The sequence below is a fragment of the Hemitrygon akajei genome, chromosome 32 (genome assembly GCF_048418815.1).
Source record: "Hemitrygon akajei chromosome 32, sHemAka1.3, whole genome shotgun sequence".
Taxonomy (NCBI): Eukaryota; Metazoa; Chordata; class Chondrichthyes; order Myliobatiformes; family Dasyatidae; genus Hemitrygon; species Hemitrygon akajei.
The window spans coordinates 15,759,507-15,782,165 of record NC_133155.1 but is presented as its reverse complement, the minus strand read 5'-3'; the positions used below and the strand labels follow the sequence as shown (position 1 = coordinate 15,782,165).

Below are 22,659 nucleotides of genomic sequence, written 5' to 3'. Positions count from 1 at the left end.
GCTCTGCATCGGCAGAGTCTGCAGATGGTGTCAATGAAAGACACCTGGAGCCGCTGACACCACTCAACCTCCCTCCATCGGTACCTGAGTGCCGCCTGCCACACACTGATGTTTAGGCTCTGCGCTTTTTTGATTATTTACCAATATAAAGACGATAAACTATAACGTTGGCCAGCAGCGCTGCTAAAGTATTGGGAACAGTGCTAACAATCGGCTTGTTCTGCCGACAGGTGTTCATTAGCGGATGTAATTTGTATTGTTGACTACAAAGGAAAAGATTGAACTGTAGGGAAACAGAACTCAATGGCCCCCTTTCACAAAGCTAACATGGACTAAAGGGGCTAAATGGCCGCTATCTAAACTTTCATGTGATTAACCCCGGACTTAAAATGGCTCCCTCCTCCCTACAACACAGGGAGCCTCAAATTACGCATTTCTCAACACCAGAGTGTGTCGCTGGACTGGCAGGCTATAAAATAAACGGTCTAAATAAAAGAAGTAAAACATGCTTTAAAACGATCAGGAAGTGGTAATGTGAGGAGTTTGCACCTTCTCCCTGTGGAGGGGTTTCTTCCCACGTCACAAGAACCTGTTGGTTAATTAGGTGCTGCGATTGTGGGTGGGTGAGGGTCTCCGGGAAGTTGACAGACAGAGAAAAACACGTGGAGGGTTAGGATTGTAGTGAGCGTGCTAAGAGTCGATGGGCCAAGTGGCCTCTTTACGTACGACAAAATATAAAAAGTGCGCGGTGTTTCCCGGTTAATTGTGTGAGTTCGTGTGTCAGGAGTCCCGGTGCTGTCCGGCTTTGAGGAGCGGGTGAAGAGGGGTGTCTGTGTGTCTAGGGCGTGGTCCCTCTCCAACAGGTGCTGGTGGAAGTCACGGATCTCCGGCTGCTCTCTCCCCTTCTCGCGTTTCAGCCGTCAAGACAACTCCCTCACCTGCCGACCAGGTAAGAGGCAGAGCTAAGTGGCTGGGCTGGCTGTCAGCACCTCCAGTGTGGTCCCGGTGACAGAAACCAGGCCCTTGCCGAAAGCAGAGGGTACCGGAGGGGAGAGAGAGAGGGTCAAAGAGGTGAAAGGAGGGGTTACTCAACCGCCTTTAGGGTGTACAGGGAAAGGAGAGAGAGCGCGAAAGACAGACATACGCAGACCCAGTGGAGGCGATAGAAGAGGGAGGGAGACGGACAGGCGTCTGAAATCTGGGAGAAAGCCAGAGAGACTCGGTCAGAAAGAGACATTAAATCAAAGGGACCACATGAGAGCGATCAAACCGCAGGAAGTATCTCGCGGGGGAAGAAAACCAGCAGCTACAGGCAAGCCCGAGTCATCGCTTCTCCGGCTGGGAGCAGCGCGCTGGTGGACACCGGGAGCGAACGGGACATCGCACTCGTATTCCCAAACGCGGTGCCAGGGTTAGCCCAGAGCCCAGCGACCCGCCCGGCAGCCGTTCGCCCCCGCCGCCACATCACTTTCAGCGCGAACGCAACAGCATCCACGCGGTCAAAGTTCCGACAGCATCCAGCAAGCTACAGCGATCCCAGAATTGACATAAACTTGTCCCATCAAAGGTTCAGGAGCACAGGGTAGGCGGAAGCCTCCAGTTCAATCCTTACCTGTGTGTTGCCGGATTACACAACACTCGCTATTACAGTGTATCTGTTTTAAAATATTAACACAATGAAGCGACTCTATGATGAAACCACCTCGGACAGTGACCTGGAGGAGACAATAGACGTTGGAAGAGAGGAATACTACTGGTGAGTAACGATTACTTGTTTCACTTTCTTGTCCTTCTCTGATCTAGCCCAATCTCACTTTCTTCACGGGACAGGTGTTTTCTGATACGAGGGGTAGAAGGAGAGGAGTTATTAACTTCAAACTTTCTCCATATTCACTCAGTTGACTTGCAAGTGCATGTAATGGGAGCTGTATAACTCGTCTCCTTCTACTTAGACCACGAACTTATCAATCACCCCTGCTGTGGACACTTTCTGGAGGTCCAAGATCCCTATGCTCCATGACCGCTGGACTAAGTGTGTAAATATAGGAGGGGACTATGTTGAAAAATAAATGTGCTAGGTTTTCTAAAATTGACTCGTTCTACCTTAGGCCACAAACATATCAATCACCCCGGTGTGTCAGAAATCTGGAATGATTGATTTTATTAATGAACTACCGCCTGTTACGCCTTTGGCATTCAGGGCAGCAATGAAGGTCCCCCATCTCTACCTGCCCTTGGCCAAAGCCAATATTGGTCTTTATCTCGGCTGTGTTCAAGGCTTCCTTCATTGTGCCGGTAACTTCCTCCCGGTTTTCACTCCTGTCAGACGTGCAGATCCTGGGTGGGGACTCAGGAACACTGTAGCACTCAGATGCAGAAGGAGTCTTCGTTGCTGCTTCCGTAACAGTTTTGTTTTACAAATCAGGGTTGCTAGCCCCGAGCTGAACCCCCCCCTCCCACCCGAATCTGGAGGACTGGTAGACCACTCTTAGTCTGGCCTCTACCCTTTGACCTGTTTGGCATGGGAGTCCAAGCACAAGGCCCTGACTCCGGCCAATGTTGCTCTTCGGGTCATTGAGACACGCAAGCCCCCAAACCCTCCGACAAGGATGTGGTCCTCTTGGAGGTTAAAGGTCAGCAGAAATGTCTGCTTTCCTTTCATGTTTCCAGCATTTGCAGTGTATCCGTTTTCTGGGATATTTTGGTGACAGTTTAAAATATCTTAACAACACACGAAGGGTTAAAACATCCTATCATCATTTTACAAAGACATTATTATCCTTGCACGGATATTTATTTGATAGAAAGTTACCCATTTGTCTTGTAACACAAATATGTAGACGTTAACAAAAGTTTTTCTCTGTTTTCAGCCCTGTGACTCGATCAAGTTCACCAACTACAACTTCCCACATTCTGGCACGGAAGAAGAGGCGTGGAGTAAGTGGTGAAACAGTTATTTCTGAAAGGCAAATGCAGCTTGGGTTTAATTCAACCACTTAAATATGTTTCTTACAGATTATTGAAAAAAGAAGGCGGGACAGGATTAATAACAGTTTATGTGAACTGAGGCGTTTGGTCCCAACAGCTTTCGAAAAGCAGGTAATTGATAAACTGAAGAAATGTGATCTTGAAAACCCAGCCCCCATTGGAATTGTTCATCCTTGTGCAAAATACTTAGATTTGGAAGGGTAACTTTTGTATTAATTCTTCAGAAAGCTCTGATAGTATAAAAAGGCTTCATGACGTTTACAAGATAATACATCACACTGCACAATGGCACATTACAATTTCCATAGGAAGTTTCCTGGATCACACAAAGGAGGGTGACAGTGGACTGTAGATTTCCTTAGTGATGCTGTACGATTTTGAGAGCAACACATCACACTATCAGAGATAATATTTACTTCTATGAAATTCTGGCCCCATTTCAATGTAGTCTGTAGGAGGAGTTGTAATACTTGTATTCCCACAACGCTGTCATGCGATGTTCCAAAAATGGAAACCAAACACAGTCCAGTGTCACGGCAATCAAATGTCAGTTTCCAGTAGGTGACATTGTAAGGGGATGAATTGATTCTACCAAAAGAACTTTGCAAACTTTTATATTTAGACATGGTCTGATCACTCTGGAAAGGACCGCCCAGAAAGCTGCCCTTGAATGGACAATAACTTTGAAATATTCTGGACAAGCTTTTAAACATACCTGTGCAATGCTTTCTCCTGGTTAACGGAGTTGACATCATTTTTTGGCACTCTCTACAATGGAACAATTCACAATTTATCCTTGTGTCTGCTGCAGAAGGAATCTTCGGTGTAATCTACCATGGAGATTTGGCCAATTGCAACACAAATGTTGCATTTTGGCTTTTAAATTGCCATAACTATGTTTATATCAAAATATAAGAACGAGCAAATATTACACAGATTTGAAATGTTGGTTGTCTCTCTTTCCACAGAGGCCGCCTGACCTGCTGGGCTTTTCCAGCATTTTCTGGTTTTATTTAAAATTTCGAGCATTTGGATTTGAATTTTGTTTTCAAATACTGCTGAACTAATTTTGCTTATCCAGTTGGTCACTTTATGTTTGTAAAGCCAGCCCAACCCATCATCGTTATTTTTCCAGCGATCCATATATCATTTAGTGTACTGATTCATAAGTCTGCAGTTGGCTTTTGAAAGCTTTAGCAGTCTTTCATGTACTTATGTAATCCAGCTGTCACTAACTTGAAGCTCAAGGGACCAAGTTCCTTATATCAAGATCAGCCTGTGGTTTCATTGTCACAGTGTTCATTTTTAAGTATTTATTTCTACCAAATATACTCTTGTAGTTCACTCCTCAATTTCAAACATTACTTTATAAACTCAGTATATGCTCGTTCATAGTCGGCTGGTAGTGTTGTGGCATCCGCACCAGACTTATAGGCGAGTGACCCCAGGTTTGAATCTGGCGGGCTCCTTAACCGCTTTCCATCTGTGCCAGGTTGAGCGTCAAGCTAGCAACTCGGCCTCATAAAAAAAAAAACAGACCAAAGTGCTAAAGAAATGGCAAGGATGCTGCCCGATGCGCCACAAGGCGCGGAGACGGACGACAATACTCCTTCTCACTGTAGAGTCAGAGTCGTACTACTGTGACTGAGTCGTATGACTCATGAAAACGGACCATTCAGCCCAACAATTCTATGCTGACCATGTTGTTTACCCAGCTACCCCCAATTTCCTCCATTTGGCCCATATTCCCCTAAGCCCTGAAGAGTTGTTGTTGTTGTTATTGTTGAAGAATTTACCAGAATATTGTTCATAATCAATGACTGCTTTGAACGTTATTGTGAAAGATATTTCTGTCTTCCATAAGGATCAGAGCTGTGCCACTATTAGAAAGGCAGAAAGTCAAATTCAGTTCTTCATTTATTCAGTAGGTCACTCGTTTACTCCCTGACGTGAATATTGACTCATTTGTAGACCATTCAGTGTAGTTGAATCTGCTTCTCATCAATAAAGCACATTACTATTAATATTCACAAACAACTGTTCCATTATTCCATTACACAGGGATCATCGAAGTTGGAAAAAGCTGAGATCCTGCAAATGACTGTGGATCACCTGAAATTGCTCCGATCAACGGGGGGTAAAGGTAAGACTGAGATATAACATCTTTATTCATTTGAAATCTAAATGTATCAGACTTGTTTTGTCTGCAATGCTATTGCTATGTTAAAATTTCTGTAAGTTCTTATGAGGAGGAGGTATGACTTGATAATATTGAAACGTTTCCATGAGTGGGACATTGCTTTCTAGTGCTCTTACCAGGTCTATTAAAAAAAAAAGGGACGTGATTACGGGATTAGGGAGCTGTCATTATATTCCAAGATACGCAGGACCATCTTGGAGAGTGTGGTGAATCTCTGGAATTCCCATCCCCACATAGTTCTGAAAGCTAGATCATTAGGGTCTTCAGAGACTGAGGAGATGAATCTTTGGAAGATCAGGGAATTGAGGACTACAGAAAATAGGCACAGAAGAGGAGAAGGGGTAGATCAGCAATTATCATACAGAAGTTGAGGCAGGCTGAAAGTCTACGTGCCCCGTCCATACTGAGCTCATCAATTTCATCAGCTTTGCCTCCAGTTTCCACCCTGCCCTTAAATTCACTTGGTCTATTTCTGACAGCTCTCTCCCCTTTCGAGATCTCTCTGTCGCTGTCACTGGAGACGAGCTGTCTACCGATATCTTTCATAAACCTACTGATTCCCACAGCTATCTTGACACCCTGCCTCCTGTAAAAATGCCATTTCTCTTTCTCAGTTCCTCCTCCTCCGCCACATCTGTTCCCAGGATGAGGCACTTCTTTCCAGGACATCAGAGGTGTTCTCCTCCTTCAAAGGTGAGGCTTTGATGCTGCCCTCACCTGCATCCCATTCATCAGCTCTCACCCTATCTCCCCGCCACCTCTCGGGATAGGGTTCCTCGCCCTCACCCACAACCCCATCAGTCTCCGCATCCAGCACGTCATTCTCCAAAACTTCTGCCACTTCCAAGGGGACCCTACCGGCAAACACAGCTTTATCTCCCGCCCCCCCTCCCGCCGATCCTTTCTGCAGGGATCGTTCCTTCCATGATTCCCTTGTCCATTCATCCCTCCCCAATAATCTCCTTCCTGGCATTTCTCCCTGAAAACAGCTAAAGTGTCACTCCTGCCTATATAACCCCACCCTCACCTTTGTTCAGGGCCCCAAACAGTCCTTCCAGCGGCAGACAGCACTTCACCTGCGAATTTGTACGGGTCGTCTACCAAATCCGGTGTATCAATCTTCCTGACTTTCTTTTGTAATTTATTTTTTATTGAAGTTCATCATCAAACAAGCATTTCCATAAGATGTATTTCAGATATTGTACATATATATCATAGTCATATATGCCACAAATCTCCACATACTATTTATCTGAGGTATAAACTTAGAGAAAAGAAAGGAAAAAAAGAACAAGAGAAAGGAGAAAAATATGTACAAGTAGGGAGTGATTTTTTTTTTAACAACATATTCATTGATTTGTGAGGATAAAATCAGGCCTATGAGGTGTTATGTAGTTAAACCAGTTTTCCCAGTATGAATCAAATTGTTCTGACTTATGATTAACAGATGCTGTTATCTTCTCCATTTTGTAAATATCCATTGTAATTTCCATCCATGCATTTAAGGTTGGGCTCTCCTGTGATAACTATTTCCTAGTAAGAGTCTTTTTACCAGCCACCAGCAGTATATTCATTAAATATTTATCTCTTTTTAACCATTCTTGAGGTATATACCCAAAATATGTGGTCTTACTTTCTAAGGGTATTTCACATTTAAAGATGTCTTGGAGGGCATCGTGTATCCCTCTCTGACTTTTGGTAATTTTCCCCCCTCCTTGTTCTCTCTTTTTAAATTCCTCATTCTAGTCTCTTGCCTCTTCTTGCTTCCCCCTGTTGCCTCTCCTCCTTTCTCCCATGGTCCACATCTCCTCTCCTATCAAATGCCTTCTTCTCCAGCCCTTTACATTTTCCACATCATCTCCCAGCTACTGGTGTCATTCCCCCCCCCCCCCCTCCCACCCACCTGGCTTCACCCATCACCTTCTAGCTTGTCCTCCTTCCCTTCCCCCACCTTCTCCTGGCATTTCCCCTCTTCCTTTCCAATCCTGACGAAGGGCCTCAGCCTGAAGCGTCGACTGTTTATTTGTTTCCACGGATGCTGCCTGACCTGCTGAGTTCCGCCAGCGTTTTGTGTGTATTGCTCTGGATTTACAGCACCTTCAGAATCTCTTGTGCCTATGATGTCCCCCACTCTTACTTTTTTTGTAAGTTCCTCTCTGTTTTCCGGAGACCATAAAGCGGTTGGAAATTGTCATTCTCATTAATATTAAAGATTATTTCATCACATTCAGATCAAGTCGTTGTGTAGCATTAATTCATGCCTTCAGGTTATTTCAGACTATAGCTGAGGTCAGAGTGGGAACTAGCCCTTGACTGGATAAAATGGTATTTAAGTATTGTTGTTTAAATGCTTATAATTATACTTGTTCCTTTATGGCAGGGGTTCCCAAGCTAGGGTTCACGGACTCCTTGGTTAATGGTAGGGGTCCATGACATAAAAACAGTTGGGGCCGCCAGCTTTACAGTGTTATGTATGAACTATAATGATTCTATGTGACTTTGGTTCTGATGCCCAAAAGCTTCTGCTGCAAGTTAAAAGCTGGGTTGTTCTTTCTGAAGTGAAGAGGTTTAAACTGGGATTTGATGAGATATACACAAGGTCATGGCTGGTTTAAACTGTGTAAGTAGAAGAACACTTCAATCAGCAGGTGGTTCAAGGACTGAGGGGCTTTGAGTCTTTATTCAGGGATAAAAGTCTTTATGCAGGATAGAGACAGTTAATGTCTTGAACCCAATGACTGTAAGGGTGATTGAAATAGAGTTAATCAAAGAATCTGAAAAGGAGTTGGATAAATATTTGAGAGGAAATAATATGCAATGCTGAATGGAAAAGGCAGGAGAATTAAAATAATGAAATTACTTCCCTAAAACCTGGCATGGAATCAATGACTCTGTGGTTCTAGAAACTTCTAGTTGCAAATTTGTGGCTGCTTTTTTGTGGCAAGCCCTCCTATGAACCAAAATACTTTTTTTTTTGCACGAAACTTTCCGTGAAGAAAGACTGCATGATGAACAAGCAGATTTTATGTTCTCTGATGGTAGATGTATATCAATAAGTCATAAAACCTGGGTTAAAAGCCACAAGTCATCAAATAAGAAATGAGATTAACTGAAGCATTTTTATTTAAAGTGAGCAGATTTCAGTAAATTGCTTTAGAAGTTCTCCACAGGGCTCTCTGGAATTTGGATCATGTGTCCTTAATAAAGTGCTTCTTTATACATATATATTTTTTAAAAATGAACTTTTACTAAAACGGACTTTTTTTCTTTATTTGTGGTCTCTCTTGTAAAAATGTGTATAATTTATATTTAATTTATGCTTTGTGAATGCTGCATATCTGATGCCATGTGCCTAGGACGCTGCTGCATATAAGCTTTTTATTACACCTGTGTATACATGGAGTTGTGCACAGGACGATAAACTCGACCTTGACTTCAATGCGGCACACCACAAGGTGCTGGGGGAACTCAGCAGGCCAGGCAGCTTCTGTGGAAGAGATAAACCGTTGGTGCTTCGGGCTGCGACCCTTCATCAGAACTGGAGGGGGGAAAAAGATGGGAAGTCAGAGTGAGAAGGTGAGGGGACGGGAGGAAAAAAAAATACAAGGTGGTAGGCGATGGGTGAAACTGGGAAGGGGGTGGGGTGATTGGTGAAAGAGATGAAGGGCTGGAGAAGGGGGAATCTGAAAGGAGAGGACAGAAGACCGTGGAAGAAAGGAAAGGGGAAGGAGCACCTGAGGGAGTTGATGGGCAGGTAAGGTGAGAGAGGAAAATAGAAAGTGGGGATGGTGAATGGGAGGGGCCCATTACCAGAAGTTTGAGAATTCTATGTTCGTGCCATCAGGTTGGAGGGCGCCCAGACAAAATATAACGTTGCTCCTCTAACCTGAATGTGACATCATCGTGGCAGTGGATAAACTAATCCTTGCAAGTGAAACAAGTGTTACACCTGCCCCCACGCCTCCTCCCTCACTACCATTCAGGGCTCCAAACTGTCCTTCCAGGTGAGGCGACACTTCACCTGTGAGTCTGTTGGGGTCCAGTGCTCCCAGTGTGGCCTCCTGTATATCAGTGAGACCCGACGTAGATTGGGAGACCGCTTCACCAAGCACCTACACTCCCCCAGAAGAAGCGGGATCTCCCAATGGCCACCCATTTTAATTCTACTTCCCATTCCCATGGCAACATGTCAGTCCACGGCCTCCTCCACTGTTGGGATGAGGCCTCACTCGGGCTGGAGGAGCAACACCTTGTATTCCATTTGGGGAGCCTCCAACCTGATGGCGTGAACATCGATTTCTCCAACTTCCAGTAACAGCGCCCCACCTCCCTCGCCATTCTCCATTCCCATTTCTCTCTCTTCCTTTATCACCTTACCTGCCCATCACCTCCCTCTGGTGCCCCTTCCCCCTTTTCTTTCTTCCATGCCCTTTAGTCTTCTGTCAGATTCCCCCTTCTCCAGCCCTGTAGGCTTTTCACCAATCAATTTCCCAGCTCTTTACTTCACCCCCTGTCCTCCTCCTGGTTTCACCTATCACCTACCACCTTGTATTGATTCCCCCCACTACCCCACCTCTTAATCTGGCTTCCCATCTTTTTTTTCTCCAGTTCTGATGAAGGGTCTCAGCCCGAAACGTCGACTGTCTTACTCTTTTCCATAGATGATGCCTGGCCTGCTGAGTTCCTCCAGCATTTTGTGTGTGTTGCTTGGATTTCCAGCATCTGCAGATTCTCTTTTGTTTGTGATTTGGCTTTAATGTCCCTGTTCAGTCATTGATCTAAAAGGGTTATCAATAGTGAACTAAATAAATGTGACCTGGCTGGGCTAAATTAGTAACATTCATTGAAGAAGTAAATAATCGACATTGAAATAATGCTTTTTGTGATAGTAGGACATCCCAAAGTACTTCATAATTTACAAATTACCAAAGAATCAAGTCAAGTTTATTGTCATTTGACTATATACACGTATACCATCAAATGAGACTTTTCTCCAAACAACAGTGTAAACCATTGTAGTACACATACACACATGTAACAAACAATAACTTAGGAAAATAAGGACAAAAATCTAGATATAAATCACACATAAACAACAAACTAAAGTGCATAAATTAAATACTGTAAGGAATAGATTAACCAGTGGCACTTTCAAATGCAATGCGGCACAGAGTTCAGAACTCTTATGGTCTGAGGGAAGAAACTGTTTCCCATCCTGACCATTCTTGTCTTTATGCATCAGACTCTCCCGCCTGATGGTAGAAAGTCAAAGAGGATGCTGGATGGAGGGGTGGGTTCCTTAATAATACCAAGGGCTCTGCATACGCAGCAGTCCTGATAAATGTCCCCGATGGATGGTAGGGAGACCCTCTATGATCCTCTTGGCCATTCTCACAGCCCCTTGTAGGGACTTCCAGTCCGATGCTTGGCTGCTCCCAGACCAGATGGAGATGCAACTTGTCAGGACGCTCTCAGTGGTGTTCCTGTACAATGCAGTTAAGATGGGGGCAGGGAGCCTCGTTTTCCTCAATCTCCTTGGCAAACCCAGAAGCCAACTTGCAGAGAACAAGCTAATATAAAATCAATTATTCACTGTTCATTGTGTACATTTTCCTTGTAGTAACAACAATAATTTGGAAATATTTGGAATTCTTCACCAAAGAAGTCTGTGTAGGCTCAACAACTCTGACTAGAGTGTAGAAGCAAGGATGAGGCTTTATAAAAGCACTGGTGGAGCCTCACTTGGTGTATTGTAAGTGGCTTTGGGGCCCCTTATCTAAGAAAGCGTGTGCTCACATTGGGGAGGGTTCAAAGGAGGTTCACGAAAATTATTCTGGGATTGAAAGGCTTGTCATATGAGGAGCGTTTGATGGCTCTGAGCTTGTACTCACTGGAATTCAGAAGAATGAGAGGCAATCTCACTGACACCTATCAAATGTAGAAAGCCCTCGATAGAGTAGATGTGGAGATGATGTATCTATTGGTGGGGGACTCTGGCCAGAGGACACAGACTCAGTCTAAAGCGATATCATATTAGAATGGAGATGAGGAATTTCTTCAGCCAGACAGTGGTGAGTAAGTGGAATTTATTTATTTACTGGGATGTGGCACAGAATTGGCCTTTCCAGCCCTTCAAACTACACAACCCAGCAATCCCTGATTTAATCCTGGCCAAATCACAGAACAATTTGCAATGACCAGTTAACCTACCAATTGATACATCTTTGGACTGTGGGAAAAGCCAGAGCAGCCACAGGTACAAAAGGTACACCGGTACACTGCCTTACAGGCAGTGGTGGGAATTGAACCCCGGTCACCTGTACTGTAAGGCATTGTGCTAACCCACTGCGCTACCACAGACAGCTGCAGGGGCTCGGTCATTGGGTATATTTGAGGTAGAGGTTGATAGATTCTTGATTGGTCAGGCAATGAAGGGATACAGGGAGAAGGCAGGAGATTGTGGCTGAGAGGGAAAATGGATCAGCCATGATGAAATGGCAGAGCAGATTCAATGGGCCAAATGGCATAATTCTGCTCCCATATCTGATGGCACCTTCAAAGCTGATAATGGATAATTTTTTTAGCTCTTAGTGGATAGTTCAGGAAGCTAATGCTGGGATAAAATATTAGCCAATATCTTATTGAATAACCCAAGTAGGTACAGGGAGAAAAATGGCTTTCTCCTGACTCTATTTCTTATGTTCTCACCGAAACCTACTGAACATTTAATATTCCTTCCAAAATCAGATAAATTGCTGAAGCTTTGTTCAAGGGACCTCCTAATGAAACCAATGAAAAAGTTACAGATGAATGTCCTTAGAATCATTTCCAAATTTCTATGTGACCGTGTTTATGATCATCTAATTTTCCTTATCCTTCTCAGCCTACCTGCCGTGCTTTGTATAGTGGTTTTCCTTCCCCCTCCCCCTTCCTCCTTGTATTCTCCATTCTTGCCTCTTACCACTTCTTCTCCACTGCCTATCACTTCTCCCTGGGTCCCCTTCTTCTCTTTCTCCCGTGGTCCACTCTCCTCTCCTATCAGATTCCTCCTTCTCCCACCCTTTACCTTTCCCATCCACCTGGCTTCACCTATCACCTTCTAGTTGTCTTCCTCCTCCTCTCTCCCCCCCCCCCCCACAACTTTTATTCTTTCCCCCTTCCTCTCCAGTCCCGATGAAGAGTCTCGGCCCGAAACGTCGACTGTTTATTCAATTTCACAGATGCTGCCTGTGACCTGCTGAGGTCCTGCAGCATTTTGTGTGTGTTGCTCTGGATTTCCAGCATCTGCAGAACCTCTTGTGTTTTCACAGTTGTTCAAAGTTCCCTCCTCCAATTCACAGCCACCATTGTGTCAGTCGGTGAGAAAACTCTCCTCTAAATTTACCCTTGCGTGTTCAGCCATGATTAATAATCTTTGGCAGAAATCTCTCTTTCCCCAGTCCCACACCATCCCCAGGGATGATCTTTGGCCCCTTCCTATTTCTCAACTGAATGTCGCACCTCAGCAACATCGTCTGAAAATATCAGGTTGTACTTTTCCCCTTTCCCCTTTATTCCTCTCTCTGTTCTTCTGATGCAGCCAGGTTCTCTCGAGCATCCCCTTCTTTTCAAACCCCACCCCCACCTCCATGGTGCCAAGTTTCTTTCCCCTTCCTCACCCACAAATTCAACCCACTGGCTCTCTTAACCCCTCGTGCTAGTTTTCCCCCTCTGCCTAGCATCCGTTCCACTTTGCACTCCTTTCTTACCAAAGTCCACCATCAGCAGTCCTCTTAGCTCTATGTATCACTTCTCGGCATCTGTTACCATCTTCACCTTCCTTCTCCTACCTTGCTCCACCTACTCTTTGCCCGGATCCACCTATCACTTGCCAGCTCCTACCTGGTCCCTTCCCTTCACATCTTCATCCCGCTTATGTCGTCTTCCTCTCAGTCCTGACCTCACGCATTTGGACCCAAACATCAAATATGCCGTAATACAGAGGTTCCCAACCTTTTTTTTTAATACTGTGGACCGTTATCATTAACCAAGGGATCCGTGGAGCCCAGGTTAACACTTGAGGTTCTGCAGGTGTTGGAAATTCAGAGCAATATGCACAGAGTGCTGGAGGAACTCAGCAGGTCAAGCAGCATCGGTGGAGAGGAATAAACAGCCAACTATTCCCTTCCTCCCACAGATGCTGCCTAACCTACTGAGTTTCTCTGTCAGTTTGTATTTTGCAAGGGAATCCAGTTTCCATGGTCACTTTTTTAATTTATTCATTTAAGGATGTGGGTGTCCCCTCGATAAGCCAGCATTTATTGCCCATCCCCGGTTGCCCTTGAGAAGGTGGTGATGAGCTGCTTTCTTGAACCGCTGTACACCCACTTGTGCTTCCATTTATGCTTTTGGCAACCATTTCTAATTCACCAGCCCTTTTCTCAAGGTCTCTTCTGCATCTATGTTGCTTGACAGCTTTTCCCAGGCACAGTACTTAATCAGAAATTTCTTCTAGGTGTACAGTATATTGTCTTTGATCCCGATCCCAGACCCCGTTCTCCACTCACCTTATCGGTCTCTTTCTCTCCCTTACAATTGTCTGAAGCTGAATCGGGCAGTGCATAAGCTTTGTACCATAATTTCCCCCAAAGACAGACATCCAACTTCATATCTACAGCATCAGGAAGAATAATTATTTCACATTACCCACCTTCCTCCAGCCTCAGCTCATCTGCTGCCCTTTCACCTTTGCCCTTGTTACCTCTAAATCTGGTTATTCCGGCCCACTCCGAGCGAATGCCTCAATTTAAACATTCTCTTATTTGTTTCCCCTCCAAGAACGGGGTGCAGAGACTTGCTGAACTTCACTTATTTCTCAATGACAACATGACTTCGGAGCCTAAGCATGCTTCCAAATGGAGGTCATGGGTTAAGGGTGAAAGGTGAAAAGTTTAAGGGGAACATGAGGGGAAACGTCATCATTCAGAGGATTGTGAGAGTGTGGAACGAGCTGCCAGCACAAGTGGTGCACGTGAACTCGATTTCAACTTTTAAGAAAAGTTTGGGAAGGTACGTGGATGGTGGAGGAATGGAGGGCTGTGGTCCGATGCAGGTCAGTGGGAGCAGGCATTTTAAATGGTTTGGAGCAAACTGGTCTGAACTGCCCGGTTCTGTGCTGTACTTTTCTTTGACTCTGACAGATATATAGACCAAAATGTTAACTACTTTTTAAACTGAACAGGACATATTTAGGAGGTGTTTTCTGGGGATCCCTGCAGACTACAAGCGACTTGCACCTCCTTTGGTAGAGACGCATCTCCATCCCGCCACCCATATGAATAGTACAGGTTTATCAAAATACTAAAGTGCAACCAAAATAAATGAATGGCTTCAACGATTTCCGTTTTATATTGCCTTATGTTACAAATTAAATTTTAATAATTTAATATTAATTTAAAATGTATATGTAAATCAATTGCTCATTAAAAGTTAAAAATTCACTGATGCGACTTAAAGTGCACGCAAGATGCCTAAAATTCTAAAGGTTTCAAAATCATTTTGACAGGATGGAAGGGCAACTGGTGTATTTTGGAAAGCAAAACAAAATTATTTTCTGAAATGTCTTTCTTTGCAAAAATAAAAGCCCAAACTGTCAATTGTCAGAATAAAATACACATGGACTTTTGGTAGGTTGGCAATATAACAAAAAGTAATTATTGAAATAAATTTAAGCCTGACTCTGTGCAAACCTTTTTCTAACTTTTTCTTTGAAGTTGGTCTTCAGGCTCATCCTTACATTAACATTTTAGTCTTGTTTTTGCACATACAATAGATGCCATTATACCTCGACTTTTAAATTTTTATAAAACAGAGAAATGCAGGTGATTAAGGGTGAAAAGTTTAAGGGGAACGTGAGGGGAAACTTCTTCACTCAGAGGGCCGCGAGAGAGTGGAATGAGCTGCCAGCGAAGGTGGTGCATGCGAGCTCGATTTCAACCATTAAGAGAAGTGTGGCTAGGTACATGGATGGTCGGGGTATGGAGGGCGATGGTCCCGGTGCAGATCAATGGGAGCAGACAGTTTAAATGGTTCAGCATGGACTAGATGGCCTGAAGGGCCTGCTTCTGTGTTGTACTTTTCCATGAATCTATTAGGTGCATCTATTGGGTTTAAACATGTACATTATGAAATTTCTTACTCTAAGAAAAATAGTACCTGGATTTATCCAAAATGTTGGTCTAGAATTTGCTGGTGAACGGAACCACCAGAATGTATCTGTTATAAGTGGAAACAAGTCCAGGGTATTTGTCTGTGCATAATCAAAGGCAAAGCCTTGAAGGATCAGTTAGCTGGAGAATTGCTTATCATCTCCTGTGTCAGGTTAGACCTGGGAACAAAGGGGATTGTGTTCATCTCTGGTGGATGTATACAATGAAATTCCAAACAAGTTGACCCTTACAATTAATACAGCACTTTCACTGAGAGACCCAGCAATGGGGGTGAAACGGAAATCATTGAAGGCTAAATAAAAGTACATTGACAATCCAGAGGAAAATTTAGAACGTTACCAAGCTTCATTTGAACTAAGTGTGGTTAAGCAAACCAAGGAGACAATCTGTCACCTTTTGAGAAAGAATCAATGGAACACCCGTGTTTCATCTGCATCATTTCCGACACAATTGAGATCCTCAAGTCAATGTTGAACACTCAAACGACCAGGTTCCATCTTGGCATCCAGAACAGTCTGTACAAAGCCTGCACGTCCCCCCTGCGGTCAAATGGGGTTTGCCCAGGTGCTACAGTTCCCTTCCACGCTCCCAAAATTTGTGGATTGATAGGTTCACTGGCCACTCTAAGCTGCCCTTAAGGCAAGTGGGTGATTTGCGAGTCGGGGAGGAGTCGAAAGAGAATTGGCTACTGGGAGATAAGCGTGGGAATGAAACTGATGGGAATTCTCTGAGAGTATCAATTTAATGGGCTCCATGGCTTCCATCTATATTGTGATAAATATGTTTATTCCTTATGTACCATGTCATATGACGTATGCAATCATAGTCTTCCCCATGACCATGATTGTTCTTGGCTAATTTTTCTACAGAAGTGGCTTCCCATTGCCGCCTTCTGGGCAGTGTCTTTACCAGATGGGTGACACCAGCCATTATCGGTACTCTTCAGAGATTGTCTGCCTGGCGTCAGTGGTGGTATAACCAGGACTTGTGATATGCACCAGCTACTCACATGGCCACCCACCACCTGCCCCCATGGCCTCACATCACCCTGATTGGGTGGTGGGGGGGGGGCTAAGTAGGTGCAACACCTTGCCCAAGGGTGCCCAGCAGGCTAGCGGAGGGGTGGAGCACCTTACATTCTGTATTTTCACCATGTCACCCCACCAAATAGGAAGTAACATAAACGTGAAATACAGTTGATAGAACATGTCTTCAGCTCCATCATGGACACTAGCCTCTGTAGTATCCAGGCCATCTTCAAGGAGCAGTGCCTCAGAAAGGCAGCATCCATCATCAAGGACCCCACCACCCAGGACATGCCCTCTTCTGATTGTTACCATCAGGAAGGAGGTACAGAAGCCTGAAAGCACACTCTCAGTGATTCAGGAACAGCTTCTTCCCCTCTGCCATCCAATTTCTGAATGGAGATTGAACCCATGAACACTATCTCACTACTTTTTTTTATTTCTATTTTTTGCACTACATACTTAATACTGTACATAACATAATTCATTTTTCTCTCTATCATGTATTGCAGTGTACTGCTGCCGTAAAGTTAACAAGTTTCACAACATGTGTCAGTGATATTAAACCTGATTCTGATTCAAAAAGCTCCTGATAGACAGTGTGGCAGAGTAACAGTGAGGTTTTGCTACTCTGAACTGAGGTTTATGTGGCCTCTTTGACACCATGATAAGGCAATGTATATAATTTTAAATAGTATATAAATGGCAGCATTTTGCGATTTAATCGAAATGTACACCTTTAACCTTTATTCAATTCCCATGTTTCACTGTCCAGCTGTAGGAAGGAGAAAGATCAGTTTGCTCGTGACATCACTGAAGTCCACAAACATGATTTCCTCCATTGCCTCAATGGATTTTAATGATTTAAAATGCATCCACTGCAGTATTTAGTTACAGCCTGTTACACCACTGGCATTTAGGGCAGCAATGAAGGTCCTCCATCTCTCTCTGTCCTTGGCCATCTTTACTATTGTGCCCCAGGTGTGGTTCAGGGTCCTCGTTTCTGCCTCTACGGTACGGCGCAAAGTTGCCTTTAGTCTCCCGTGTTTCCTCCGCCCTCCAGGGGTCAAATGAAGTGCTGCCCTGAGGGTGGAGTTGACCTCTCTTCTCATCGCGCACCTAATCCATCTCCAGAGTTTCCTCCTGAGGACTGTGGCCACGTCCTCTCGGTGACACTGAGGGAGTAGGGCATGGCTGGAAATCTGTCTTGGCCAGAAAATACAGAGGATCTTCCAGAGTCTCGTGGCATGGAATGACGGAAGCTTGGCAAGGTTGCTCGCTGTTGTTGCTGGGTGTGGACAGAACACAGCTTCACCTTGGTGTGGATGCTGTACGTGGCTGATCCCATATATTGCTCATTGATCTGCAGAAAGTGGTAAATTACTCCATGAGTCATCTGTAGGTCCAGATAGATTCATGATTTACCGAGCTTGTATTTGTTTCCCATTGCATAATGTTTCTGTAAATCCACCCATCACTTCAATTTCGGGCTTTAAAAACTATATCCTAGTTTCTCTAGAGTTTTTTTTTCCTAAATTCAGCCCCCTATCTCTTTTCATCATTGACCAGAATCAATACGGGTTTTTGTCTTGTGCTGTCATTGGAAGTTAGGGTCAACACAACACCCAGTGGGTCCAAAATATCTACTTGGACACCTTTTATTCACTAGGGAACATTCAAGAGTCTGCAGATGCTGGAAATCCAGAGCAAAACACTTGGAATGCCGGAGGAACTCAGCAGTCAGGCAGCACCTATGGAGAGGAATGATCAATCCACGACCCTTCGTATGAGTCCTGACGGGTCTCGGCCTAAAACATCAGGTGTTTATTTCTCTCCAGAGATGCTGCCTGACCCGCTGAGTCTCCAGTGTTTTATTAACCGATTTTTACAAAGCTCCTGAACTTGGGTCTCTGAAAGCTCACCTTAGTATCAGTAATCAGAATCAGGTATAATATCACTGGCATATGAAATGTGTTGTCTTTGTGGCTGCAGTACAATATGTGGTAACAGAAAGAAAAAAAACATGAATAACAGTAAAAAAAAATCATATATAAAATTCCACTTACTGCAATTCATTAAGTAGTGCAAAAATAGAAATTTTAAAAAGTAGTGAGGTAGTGTTTATGGGTTCAATATCCATTCAGAGATCGGGTGGCAGAGGGGAAGAAGCTGTTCCCGAATCGTTGAGTGTGTGCCTGAATCCATCCTTGGATTGATGTTTTCTTGAATGATAAATAGGAACATTCTGAAAAGAGTAAATAATGTTTGCATTATCTTTGAGTTGCATACATTTAAGTTTGTAAAGGTTGGTCTATTATTAAACTGTAAAATAATTGAACAATGAACAAGCTTTGTTGAGAACCTTTCCATCTATGGACTAACTGTAATTATTTCCTTGATAGGTTACTTTGACCCTCATTTGCTCGCCGTGGATTACAGGAGCATGGGATTTCGAGAGTGTCTCGCTGAAGTCATAAGATACCTCAGCTCACTTGAACAAATTCAAGGCCGTGAAGGTGCAGATCCGCTTAAGGACCGTCTAGTGTCGCATCTCAACAATTACATGTCTGAAATAGAGCCTTCACCATCCACCTGGATCCACCGGGCCTGCACTTGGCCACATTATCACTTAGCCTCACTGTTCCCGCAGCCGGCGGATGGAGCACAATTATCCTGCAGGGACTCTTTTCATAATCCAGCCTTCCTTACTGGCTCGGTGCTGGCATACTCCAACTCGTCTCTGAGGGGAATTCCTCTTGACAGAACAGCATCTACTGTGATGCCATCTACTCACTGCCACCTCCCGAACGTTACACCTTCCAACCTCCTGTCGAGCCTGACATCTCCTATTCACAGAGCCCTGTCCAACATAGTGTGCACACTGCCTGGTGTTCCATCCAACATGAGCTCAGCTGGCAAAGTACTAACTAGTGTCCATGCATCCCCGCAGATTACCCCACCCTTACTACCACCAGCCTGTAACTCCAGCGCCATTCATACAACTGCCTCGTCCATTCCAGGGTCTTTAGGAAGTTATCACTCCGTGTCACCTTTCCAATTCAATCCTTCCAGTCAGGCAAACAACCTGGGCACTCGTAAGCCCCAGAGATCTTGGACAGCTGAGATTGGGGCTTTCTGAATCCATTTTAATTAAGGGGGGGGAGGGAATGACACTTTTTACAACATCGTAAGAACATACTAAGACAGAAAATGTTCTGTTAAATATAAACAGTAATACTTCTGACTGAAGTAAGAAAGGAAAGAACTGTATGTGTTACAAGGTGCAGAGGTTTCCTTCAGCGTTCTAATCTGCGAAATGACTGTTCTTTATCTGACTATATTTTTCCATAACTTACTCCACCTTTCCTGACAGCACTGCTTTAGCTTTTCTCAGGGAGAGAAAAAAAGGCTTGTTCTTTGAATTTACCTTTGTTAAGATAAGCAGGGCAGTGGTTGTCTTCATTAAGAGTTCCTTCATCCTTGATCGTGTCAAGCAAAGTAAATATTTTCAGTTTGTTGTTGATGTACATTTTACTGGTTTGTTTTAAAAGACCCTGGTGAGGGAGAGTCACCGGTGTGATGCATGGGTTTACCATTTAATCTCAGTTGGCCTCCTCCTCCTCCTCAAGTTTTCTTCACTCTCTTCCTTGCCATCAAACTGCACACAGCCGGTTTGATTCTTATCTGTCCAATAATAAATGTTAATTACTGAACATGATTAATGTTAATGTTGGCATTGTTAACTTTGGTCGCCCTCAAGGAATTGTCCTTGGCTGTTTCCTATTTCTTATCTCTGAGCGACAAAGGACCTGATCGTAAATGTAGCCGATGACAAAAAAAATCTTTTTACACCCATTCACTGACCCTAAATTGGAGGAGTCTTTGTCTGACTTCCTATCCTAGATCAGCAGAAGTTTCGTCCCACTACTGGTATGACTACAGTTATTGGTTTTGGTAGCCCACAAACCTTACTCAAAGGTTTGCAGTTTCATTTATTATCAATGTATACAACTCTGAGATTTGACCTCTCCAGATAGCCACGAAACAAAGAACACCATGGAAGTCGTTGGAAGAAAGTCTTCAACCTCGCACAAACAAACTCCAAGCCACTTTCAGTAACTATATCAAACTGAAGCAGAACATTCCCCTCCCATTTGACTCCAAGATAAGCTTCCACCTGTATGTAACTTCCAATGCTAAGACAGCTTATTACTTTCTCTTGTAACATCAGCTCACTCTGCCTGCCTCAAACCTCGTCCATGCATTCGCTACCTTCAGACTTAACTGAAAAAGGACATTCCCACTTTCTACTCTTCGTACTTGCAATCATTCCTAGCAGATCCTCTCCTTCTGTGCTGTCCCTCAACCAATGCTCGTACCTTCTCCCAGACCCCACTCATCAACCATCTACATTAATTCCTCATTACACAACGTCTCAATTTTAACATTTTCATCCCTGCTTTCAAATTCCTCCCTGTCTCTGGAAATTCTTCTGACCCCTACAGAACTCTGAAATCTTGTGCAACCGATAGTTTGCTCATTCCACCGCTGGTCAACTTGTCTTCACCTACTGAGGCTTCGAGCTCTGGAGTTTCTTCATTAATCTTCTTTACCCCTCATCTTTAAGATGCTCCCTGAGGTGTACTGCTCCCAACAAGCTGTTGCTGATCTGCTCTAATAATCTTGTATGACTCTGTATAAGGTTTGGTTAAACTACAAAGCACAGGGGTCCTTAACCTGGGATCCACAGATAGGTTCCAGGGTTTCTGTGAACTTGGATGGGAAAAAATTGACATCTTTATTTTCACTGACCTTAACTGAAATTTAGCATTTCCTTCAATGGTGAATGTAGGCAACAAACCACAGTAGCATTAAGGGTACCTGTGACTTTGTCACCAATAGGAATCACATATCACATTACAGTTGTTAAAAATATCTCAAAAATTGTTAAATATACAAAATATTGTAATCCTATATATTTTATTTTATATATTTAAGGCTACACCAGACTGCCAAAGGGGTCCATGGCAAAGAAAAGGTTAAGAACCCTTGGTCTGAAAGGTGCTATGTAAATACGTGGTGTTTTTACTTCTGTCATTATTTCCAATTATTAAATATTCTTGAGTCACTACAGGCAGTGCCCAGATTCAGACCAGATTCCATACCTGAACTATTTGTAATTCTTGAACTATTCCTGCGAACTCCAAAATCCTTCAAAATCCAAACCGTTTTGTAAGTCGGAAAGGAGCAAGAGCAGCGTGTGGGAGAGGTTACAGAAAGAGTGGTGGTGGGAGAGCAAGCAGGCGTGGGCCGAATGGCCGCCAAACATCCTCGCTGTGCCAGTGAGCAAGTGAATCAGTTCAGCATTCCCAGCTCTGTTTGGCTTGACCCAGCTCCTGACTGGGGTGGCTCTAGGGGTATAAATGCCCTGTTGCCACCTGTCTGTGTCCCCACAACAGCTGGTAAGCCCATCCTCGTTCATCCTGACGGTCCTTTCAGTGCCGAGGTGTACATGGTGCCCGTAATCAATGCCACTGATCAAGGTTGATAGATTTTTGATTAGTCGGGGCACGAAGGGTACAGGGAGAAGGCAAGAGATCGGGGCCGAGAGGGAAAGTAGATCAGCTACGAAGAAATGGCAGAGCAGATTTGATGGGCCAAATGGCCTAATCATGCTCCTACATCATGATCTTACAAGTCAGGTGTTCATAATCTGGGGAGCACCTGTATCGATGATCTGCATTTTTCTCATTGACTACAGCCAATTCTCATCCTTGATGACTTTATAGTGCTGAGCAGAGGACTGGTCCTTTAGTTATGGCAATTGTTTTGTCTGTCCATAAGGCAGTATTTCCCAAACTTGCCCAAAAACAACAAATGGCAGCTGAAGCTGGGACTTCATAACTTGGGTTTCAGTATTTACAGACTGAATTGCCGGAACTACTAGACCATAAAAAAAATTACTACCTAGAAAATCATCTATCATAGGTAGCATTACCTATGCATAGTATCGTGTAGCCTCGTGAATTTCAAAGGCAGGTTATGCTGCTGTTTCTGTGCAGCATGTGGAAGAGTTTATCGGCACGTGTTTCATTTCAATGATCGAGGGTCTGTGCAGTCCAGCTCTCACTTGTCGAGAGAATGTGCAAGAAAAACTGGGCCCAATCAAATGTTCATTTCGTACGACTGCAAGCAGAGGATGAAGTGTTTCAAATGCAAGCAGAGCTATAAATTTGGA

General features: G+C 44.0%; 2 protein-coding genes across 2 annotated transcripts in view; one reads left to right on the top strand and one right to left on the bottom strand.

Moving 5' to 3' along the window:
• zbtb8b (zinc finger and BTB domain containing 8B) overlaps positions 1 to 22,659 on the bottom strand; it is a 367,049-nt gene that overhangs the window by 181,358 nt on the left and 163,032 nt on the right. The window lies entirely within an intron of this gene.
• LOC140719827 (hairy/enhancer-of-split related with YRPW motif protein 1-like) lies at positions 962 to 21,554 on the top strand. The gene is made up of 5 exons (XM_073034750.1): positions 962 to 1,756; positions 2,871 to 2,937; positions 3,016 to 3,099; positions 5,050 to 5,131; positions 18,824 to 21,554. Exons 1-5 carry the CDS (start codon positions 1,677 to 1,679, stop codon positions 19,558 to 19,560), a joined length of 1,050 nt encoding a protein of 349 aa, XP_072890851.1. The 5' UTR covers positions 962 to 1,676; the 3' UTR covers positions 19,561 to 21,554.